Source organism: Impatiens glandulifera, chromosome 1, assembly GCF_907164915.1.
Source record: "Impatiens glandulifera chromosome 1, dImpGla2.1, whole genome shotgun sequence".
Taxonomy (NCBI): Eukaryota; Viridiplantae; Streptophyta; class Magnoliopsida; order Ericales; family Balsaminaceae; genus Impatiens; species Impatiens glandulifera.
In genome coordinates, this window is record NC_061862.1 from 63,363,631 (window position 1) to 63,373,395 (window position 9,765).

General features: G+C 32.4%; 1 protein-coding gene across 1 annotated transcript; it reads left to right on the forward strand.

Annotated features, from left to right (window-relative positions):
- Nucleotides 1-2,714: 2,714 nt before the first annotated feature.
- Nucleotides 2,715-3,818, forward strand: LOC124929968 (keratin, type I cytoskeletal 10-like). Its single transcript, XM_047470347.1, has 3 exons — nt 2,715-2,801; nt 2,867-3,109; nt 3,252-3,818. The coding sequence occupies exons 1-3, from the start codon at nt 2,715-2,717 to the stop codon at nt 3,816-3,818; spliced, it is 897 nt and encodes a 298-aa protein (XP_047326303.1).
- The last annotated feature ends 5,947 nt before the right edge of the window (nt 3,819-9,765 follow it).

A 9,765-nucleotide genomic window follows, 5' to 3' on the forward strand; every position in this document is an offset into this window, starting at 1 on the left:
ATTAGACTGATCAAGGACAGCTGTCCACGTGAGGAGATATCTGATTTTCCCGCTCAAACATTAAAACAGTCATCTCATGATAACATGAAGACACATGTCTTTCAAGTTAATAGAAAATGACTGATATACCCTCAATATAATGATGACTCTTTGGAAAGGACGTCTAATTTTAAATGATGGGCCATACCCCTAGAAAAAACGACGGTTATCCTATATGACTCTTGATAGTCTATATAAGGACATTCTTGCATGAGATTGAACTTTTTCTCACTTAAGATTTCTAAGAACCCTAGATTTCTTTGCCTTTCTCTCTCAAAAATCTCTGTTAATCTTGTGTCTGTTCATATTCTATTGAAAATGGAAACAAGAGAATCACGTTGGGTCACTGTACTTTGCAGGTTGATTTCCCATCGGTCTACTCCTTCGATCAACAAGAGGTGGTCGATATATTCAGAACCCTTGAGTATTCCGGACTTGGAAAATATCTTGGCGTTCGGTTCATCTTTCATGAGAAGGAAGTTTGGGAGTTCTTTCAGACTGTAATAATGGTGGACGATTCCATTGTTGCAACTGTTAACGGTACGGAAATCTCTTTCGATGAAGCCTGTTACGTAGAGTTCTTCAAACTTTCGTCAGAGGGTCATACTTTCAACAAGCATTCGTCATCGGAAGTAATGGAAGAAATGAAGAAGGTTTTATCTGCCGATGGCTCGGCGTTTCGACTGAATGGAAGTAAGAAAGTCCTTAAACCACAATTTATTTTGCTAAATGATGTGGTGGCAAAAGCGCTTCAAGGAAAGGCTGAATCATTCAATCTCTATAGTCAAGATCGATTTGACTATATGTGTGCCATTTCAAAGGGGATTCAGGTCAATTGTGCCTTAACATTATTTCAGAATCTCTGCTTCTCCATCAACCAGGAGAACAAGGAAAGTATAACTTTCGATGCACAACTAAGCTGTTTGTTGGAGCATTTGGGGGTTCCGATGGGTGAACCTGAACCAATAACCTCGAACAGGGTGTATACTATTTTTACAGTCGCCAACACCCTGGTAAGAATGAAGAACCTTAAGGAATCGCCTTCAGGTGCTTCTAGCCAACAGACAGGTGGAAAATCTATTACCAGATCCAGACAACCAGCCACTTCCATATTGTCGACAGGAGCAAAGAAATCGAAAATAGTCAACGAATCAGAGGCTAGTTCTACTAGCCTAAGGAGCTCTTCAAAGAAGGATTCTAAAACAGTCGATTCCAGAGTCAAGCAAGGTCCAGTTGAACTTGCCATTATTCCATTGTCTCCCCTGTCTCCGGATGCTAGTCAGTTGCGGAGATCTTCAAGGTCATCCGTCTCAAAAGGTGACAAGTCTAAGGCGCCCCATGCGTCTAAATCGATGAAGGTGTCATGAAAGGAATATGCTGTAGGGTCTGTTGTTGAGTCAACTAGTCCAAATATTGAGAATATTGACAGGACTGGGTCTCCTGTTCGCCAACCTGATCCAGTAGTCACTGATGCTACAGAGTTTGTTCCACCAGAACAAGGTGCAGTCCTTACCCTTATTACTGGTGATACTGCTGAAAAGGAATCCTCTGTTTCTGTCAGAGAGCCTCCCTCCTCAAACCCAATATTAAAAGATTCCATAGTAACCGGGAAGGTCACTCGAGGAGAGCTTCCTCCTGGACTCTTCAAGAAACCTCAATCTACCTATGAATTAATGCGTTCCACAAGACAGTCATGTGGAATTATATTTGGTGAACCAAGACCCTCTCCAAAACCTGTTGAGGTTGTTGGAAAAGGGAAAGATATTGTAACTGAATAAAGTGAAGATGTTTCTGAGGCAATATGCATTGTTGACCTCATGATGAATCAAGTTAAAGCCATATATGTTGAGAAGATGGAAATTTTTGACTCTTGGATCCAGAACAGATTGTCAATCTAGTATGATGAGGTCATCACGGGTTCAGGAATAAGTAGTCAATGGTGTAAGCTTGTAGAAAATGAAAAGAAGGTTCTCAAATGGGCTAAAACTCTAGAGGTGTCTGAAGCTCTGAAGAGAAAAGACCTTATCAAAGCATGTTTGAGAGGAAGAGCTTTATTCCTTATCCTTGAAGCCAAAAAAGCTAATTTCAATCCAATTGAGAAAGGTGCTTAAGTGGAAGCGAAAGTCTTAAAGAGGTTAGACGAGATCATGGCTGACTATCTTTCTGTAGTCACTCGATATGTTAATGGAGCTAACTGCTCAAGAGTTAGCTATTTTGGTATTTTCAAGGCGAACCAATGGATGTCTTTGCTGATCACGCTAATACAGATGAGCAAGTTGCTGCTCTTTTGATAGAGCTTGGAAATCTTTCTGCAAAAGAAAGACGTCTACTGGCTCAACCCGCTATTGAGCAAGATAAGGAACCCATTCAAGAGAATCCATCCTTAGAAGAAGAGATTATTTAAGATCCTGAACAAGCTCTTGTAACTCAAGAAGAAGAGATTATTCAAGATCCTGAACAAGCTCTTGTAACTCAAGAAGAAGACGTTGTTAAAGAGCCGGTCCAAGCTCTTGTAACGCGAGAGGAAGAAATTATCGAGGAGATCGTTCAAACTCCTAATGAAGAAGAGGTAGTGAAATCCCCTAATGTCAGAAAAGAGGGATCTCAAGAAAAGGAGGCTTAAGTTAGTCAGCCTGAAGTTATCAGATCTGAGGGGGAACCTTCAAAAGACATAGATGCCGAAGAGAGTTCCTCATTTGAGGGGGAACATGATCAAAATGATAGAACTGTCAAGCCTCTACCATTTCCTGATATTAACATTGGTAACCTCTATGAAAATATTCTCAATCATCTTCACAGCAAGGGTAATCTGTATGAAATATTTTAGAGAGTAGAAGAGGAGCTGGAAGAAGAAGAGCGGAATAAAACTGGAAATGAGTCTGAGAACGATGAACCCGAGCGATCCTTGCAGATTCACACCCAATTTGACCCAATTCGGAGCATGGCAGCAGAATCGCAAGATAATTCTTCAAATGAAGGATCTTCTGCCGATGGCACCAAGCTTCTGAAGTCAATGACATCTCTGCTTACTTCTCATCAGAAGAATGTGGTAACTCTAGGATCAAATATGGTAAAGATTTTGAAGACCCAGAAAGAAGACAAAAGAATTTGCTGAATATGTCAAAATTCTTAAAGAGTTGGATAATACACTAAAGAAGAATACATATGAGACTCATGTCTCAAATTCAAATTTCTCCAAATTTGAAAAGTAGTTCTTCAGTCGTCAATCGGAAATGATGAGTCTTGAAAGACAAATCAATCTTGATAATCATCGTGAGATCATGGAATCAATGAAATTATTCAAGAATCAGCTGGTTGAAATTCAAGGAAGCATGAGAAGAACATATGCTGAAAGACTGGAGTATGCCGACTCCATTGCAAGGAAATTTCAAGAGAAAGAGAATGCGAAAGCTGATGCTGAAAAAGAACAGACTCGTATCACTCAAGGTGAGCCTAGAAGAAGAGGTGACGGTGTATCAACCGGCACCAGATCTAAGCGAGAGCCAACCAATGATGAAAATCCATGGCCAACTAAAAGAGGCGGAGGTCGAAGCGGTGGTGATCGCGGAGGCCGAAGCAGTAGTGGTGGTCGTGGTGGGAAATCTAGTAATGATCGCGGAGGTCGTACTAGTGGCGGTGATCGTGGTGGAAGATCTAGTGGAAGCAGTAGGGGTGGACGTGCTCTTCCTCCGTTTCAAAACCTGTTAACTAGTGAAGGGATGCATTATGAAGGAACTCGTTTCCCGATCGATCCTCGAGTTAAAAGGGAAGAACAATAATCTCCTTTCTCCTACTCTGTTAACTCTTAAACTACAACTCTTTAACTATGTTTTTGAACTCTGGTTTTTGGAAAGTTTCTATGTAAGTTGGATGAAAAAATTCTACTCTGAATGTTATATGATGAATGCATAAATTGTTACTTATGTAAAGTTTCAATCTCATCATCAAAAAGGGGGAAATTGTTGGGTCAAATTATTTTGATTAAGTGTTGAAATAGTTTGAATATTGTAATTTTGTTGATGAATGGATTATTTATGCGTCTAATTGATTTTGATGCAGGTGTATCGAAATCAATCTTTTTTTACTTGGTTCTAATGAGGTTCATTAGACCGATTTGGCTTTAGATGCACAGAGTTAGACGTGTAGTCTAACTAGAGAGAGTTAGACGTGTAATCTTACTCGTGGAGTTAGACGTACAGTCTAATGAACTCGTAATTAGACATGCAGTCTAACTCGTGGAGTTAGACGTGCAATCTAATGAACTCGTAATTAGACGTGCAGTCTAACTCGTGGAGTTAGACGTGCAGTCTAAATGGAAAGAGAAAGTTAGACGTGCAGTCTAACTCTTTCAGATTAGTCTGAAGTGGTACCGTAATTAGATGTGCAGTCTAACTCGTGGAGTTAGACATGTAGTCTAAATGGAAAGAGAAAGTTAGACGTGTAGTCTAACTCCTTCAGATTAGTCTGAAGTGGTACCGTAATTAGACATGCAGTCTAACTCGTGGAGTTAGACGTGCAGTCTAATGGAATGTGATAGTTAGACGTGCAGTCTAACTAGTGAAAATTAGACGTGTAGTGTAACTCCTTCCGATTAGTCTGAAGTGATTGTAATTAGACGTGAAGTCTAATCCCATTAGACCATGTGGTCTAATGGATTTTGTTATTAGACGGGGACGTTTGATTTCATTAGACGAGGTCGTCTAACTGAAATACGTCTAATGCATTATTTAAGTAGTTGCTTGAAGCTAACACCCGCCTACCCACGTGCTCTAGCTGTGCACTACTCCTGCTCCACTTTCTAGTGAAGATCAATACGATAGCTAGTTGCAACCAATAACCCAATGCCACGTAAGTGAATATCCTTCACACTATTTGTTTTGCAGGTACATTTCTGAAGAATATTCGGCGCACTACCTGTTGTGTACAGCCATTATCCTTGTATTCAGAGTCTGCTGTGTACTATAGAGGCGTTCCAATGGAAGCTCGCCACGTGTCATTATGAAGATTCGACCGTTGGTACTTGTTCATATTTAAAGATTTTAAAGGACAACGGAAGAACTGTCCGTCTTGCTTACTGGAATTACAGAGAGTGAAATTAATTGATCTATTCTGTCAAAACTGTTAGTTGCTTTCTTGCTTTACTGTGTGTTAATCAAGAGAGAGTTAGAATCAAAGCATTGTTTTAGCTGAGTGATATTCTTCATCATATTGTTAGTTGAACAGAGTCTGTTCTGTTCAATAGTGAGCTATTTGTGCAAACTGTATTTGATTCAAAGCATTTTATAGTGAATCCTTCTGATGGTTGAAAAGGGGTGACGTAGGAGAGTTTTCTCCGAACATCCATAAACAAATTGTTGTGTTGTTAATTTTTGTCATATTCTCATTCTTGTTCCTAAGATTCAAACCTAAGTAAATATTTCTGAACTTGATTCTGTTTCAAGTGTTTGCAAGGGTTTGCATAGAATAAAAAGTGAATTAAATCCCTAACAAGATTTCTTTCAAACCGTTTTTCACAAGACTTCCGTCTCTATTGATTAAGCCGATCCTATCAAAATGAATTTACAAGATTAATAATATATTATAATATATAAATAAATTAATAGATTCTTGCTGTAAATAAGTTAATAAATTCTTGTTATATTTGTACCAAAATAATTTAAATATATATGATAATATTTAATAGAAAATAGGTTGATTTGTTCGTATCTACCTTAAAGTAGGTTAAATTTTAGTTATTTGTTTTAACATGTATTTTTTATATTAATTATTTTTAAGCTTAATAATATAGGTAGTTGTACTTGTGTATAGTGAATGTTCAAACAATTTATATAGTTTTGTACTTTAATTTTATAATTTATATAGTTGGATGCTTTTTGGATTATCATGGTTTTGGAATTTTAAATATTTATGATTGTTTCATATTTTCAATTTTGAATATTATGTTTTAAATGTTGAATATGTATGAAAGTTTGATATTTTTATTTTGAAAATAAATTTTAGTTTGAGTTCGAGCTCGAGCTTGAATTTAAGCTCGAACTCGATCTTGAATTTGAGCTTGAGTTCGAGCTTTTCGAGTTGAGTCGATCTTATAGGTAAATAGTAGAGTCGAGCTCCAGCTCAAATTTATAAACTCGTTCGAGCTCGAGTTCGAGTCGAGCTAATAAATACTAAATCAAGTCGAGCTCAAGCAAATTCGAGCTCGACTCGACTCATTTGCAACCCTATTGTCAAGACATGACATGACACACATAAAAATGGGCATGACATTACACGATTGAGTCGAAACGATGACCATATATATTCGGAATAACTCGAAACACGAATTTAAACACGAGTCAGCATGACACAAATAAACTCGTAGACACAAATTAACACGACGTGAAAGAGACCGTTGATCATAAAATTTTAAGTGAGTCAAGACACGACACACATAAGATTGAGACACTACACGACACGATTGAGAGTTTAACACAACTTGCCTGAGTCGAATATGATCATTTATGCACGATATCCAGCTCTAATTTAGTCTCAACTTTTGTATATATATAATATATATAATTAATTAATTAACTTGATATTACCTTAAATGATATGTATGTCTATGTGATGACGACTTAATGGGCATATCATAGTAGTTAGTAGTCGGAAGAACTTTTAATTTACGGTTAATCTAAGCCGCCCATAATACTTGGATATCTTACAAAAAAAAATGCTTTCTCTATGTTTTTGTATGTAAATAGTATTTTTCTTCCCTTAAAAATATTATTGATATAAACATTAAGAAAAAAAGTAAAATGAAACACCAGATCCAATTATTAGTGTCCTAAATTTCTATAATGTCAATGGTTCCCAAACCAGAGAGACTAGGGTCTAAATCACGCAATGCCAATTAAAATAACAATTCTGCTCTTTTTTACACCCTAATTTTGGAATTAAACTGTTCAACACCAAACTTGAGACACAACTAAAGTTGGACAATGGGTTGGATCAACACGAACCAACACAATATTAGTACGAAACGATATGATACAATATTATCTCATTCGGGTCGTAGGTTGGGCATTACACAAGTATGAGACGACACGATCACAACACGATTATGAGTTTATACGATCGTAACACATTCACGAATCGACAAGGACATGACACGAGTGTAACACAACACGAGCACGAGTATGCACACGAAACGACATAAACACAATTAGATTAGTCACATGCATTAGCTACTCAACTTTACATTAACATTTTCTCTAAATCTATTTATATTATCGTTCAATTAATAAATTATTTAATTTTATAAATGTATATATAATTAAAACAAAAAAAAATACTAAATTAAAATAAACTTAAATAATATAAATTATAATAAAATAAATAAATTAGATAAATATAAATGTAAGTCTCTTAATAATTTCTCATATTATTTTTATTAATTTATTTATTTATTTATATTTGAAATTTAAAATTATTTTATAATTTTAATTATTATTAATACATTAAATATTAAAGGTATGATAATGATTTTGATGATATAATAATATATATTTATAATTTATACCACATTTACATTAAATTATTAATAAATTATTTAATTTTATAAATATAATATATATAATTAAAATTAACATATTAAAATAAAATATTAAAATAAAATATTAACTTAAATAATATAAATTAAAATAAAAAATAAATATAAAAAATAAATTATATAAATAGAAATGTGAATCTCATACCTGACTTTATTAATTTATTTATTTTTATAATTTTAATTATTATTAATACATTAAATAATAAATATGATAATAATTTAATTTTAATTAAAAAAATAATATTTATTTATAAATATGTCAACTAAAATCTAATAAAATTTTCTTATTCTCTTCTCCAAATTAATCACATTTACATTAACATTTTTAAACTACCAAATTCTGTCTGAATCTATTTATATTCTTATTCAATTAATAAATAAATTAATTTTATAAATTATTAACTATTTTTTTATAATTGTTTGTAAGTTTTAAAACACATTTAAATTATTATTTATTAAACTATATATTAAAATTTATGTCTATACATTTACATATTAACATATTAATTAACATATTAACATATTAATTAGTTTTTTAAATAACATATTTAACACATTTAATTTATTAAAATTTTCAAATTTTCTAAATTAAAATAAATTAATAATTATATTATATAATTTGTAGTAACAATATAATTTAATATATATATATATATAAATAAATTTAACTGATAAACTCTTTGTTATCGTGTAACAAAATTCAAGATTTGAGTAATTTGAGTAAAGCATATAATATTTCATTAAATTGAGTTGGGAGTGATCAGGCTCATCAAGAAATTTGGCACAAAGCTGTAAAAATCTCGAGTTAATTCTTAAAATCATACGATTTTACGATTTCACATAAGATTAACGAGTCTGATTTTAAATAACTCTTAAATAGGTAAACTTTAACGATTTTATATTTACGATAACGAGATTTTACGAGTTTATAAATAATTTTGATTTTACGATTTTACGTTTAAAAAATAAATTTATATGTAAAATTAAACAAATAAATTTATTTTTTATTCAAATAAATTAGTTAATATAATATTTTTTTAAGTAATTTTTTTTATAATATTATTTACTTATTATTATTGTTTAATTAATTTATATTTAAATATATAATTTTTTAAATTGTTAAGTACAAAATATTTAATTATATATATATATATAAATAATAATAATATATAACTATTTATTTTTAAAAATTAAACTCTTACTATTACGATTTCAAGTAACTCTAAATTTTACAAGTTACAATTAGCTAACGATTTTACGTAAACTCTCAATTTTAACCGCCTAGGTTTGGCAAGTCTAATAATAATTTATCATTTTATATTTGAATAAAAAAACTGTTTTAAAAAAATTGGGCTACTTAGGGATTGGGTTGGGTTGGGTTGGGTCGGACTCTGCACATGGGCCGGGCCGACTCTGATTAGATACATGTGAAATTTTAAATATATAAATTAGAATAAATAAAATGCAGTATGGCCTATGGTTAAAAGCCATAATTCAGTTTTATTATTATTATCATTATTATTTGTTAGGATGATTAACCTATCTGCATACCCTCGCAATCACTTCAATTTAAAGTTTTTATGTGAGATTTGAACTCTTATTATTTTTTTCCTCTTAAGAACTACTATTGTCATTAAGCCAAAATTGAGTTACACTTTTGTGACTTAAAATAATTTGTATAATTGTCCTTGTCGTTGCATATATCACTAATTACTAATTTCAGTATTGATTTTATTATATTATTTTCTATGCTATTTGGGATGATTTGTTCCTTTAATAAGATACAGTTAGTTATTAATGTCTTAATAACACTATAATGATTTTATCGTTTGTAATATTATAGTAAAAAGTTTTCTACAATCATTTAGGTGCCAATTTTTAGTTAGACGATAATGATTTAGAACATTGTGGTCACTCCCGTAATACAAAGGAGACTTATTGGGAGCCTTTTACTAAATATTGAATAAAATGCAACTTTGGACCTACAATTTATGTAACCTTGAGTTACTTGCAGAATTACATATTTAAAAGTTTAATTAATAATAATGATTACTAATGAAACTAAATTTACATAAACTATTTTCTTAAGATATTATTAAGCAATATTCAAAATGTAGTTATGAACAAGATGCTTAATT

Bases quoted from the DNA above. Each gene is read 5' to 3' on its own strand.
- LOC124929968 (XM_047470347.1), top strand. From the start codon at position 2,715: ATGCCGAAGAGAGTTCCTCATTTGAGGGGGAACATGATCAAAATGATA. The intron at 2,802-2,866 runs GTAACCTCTATG...GAAATATTTTAG, and splicing joins ATTTCCTGATATTAACATTG to AGAGTAGAAGAGGAGCTGGA. The intron at 3,110-3,251 runs GTAAAGATTTTG...TTTGAAAAGTAG, and splicing joins TAACTCTAGGATCAAATATG to TTCTTCAGTCGTCAATCGGA.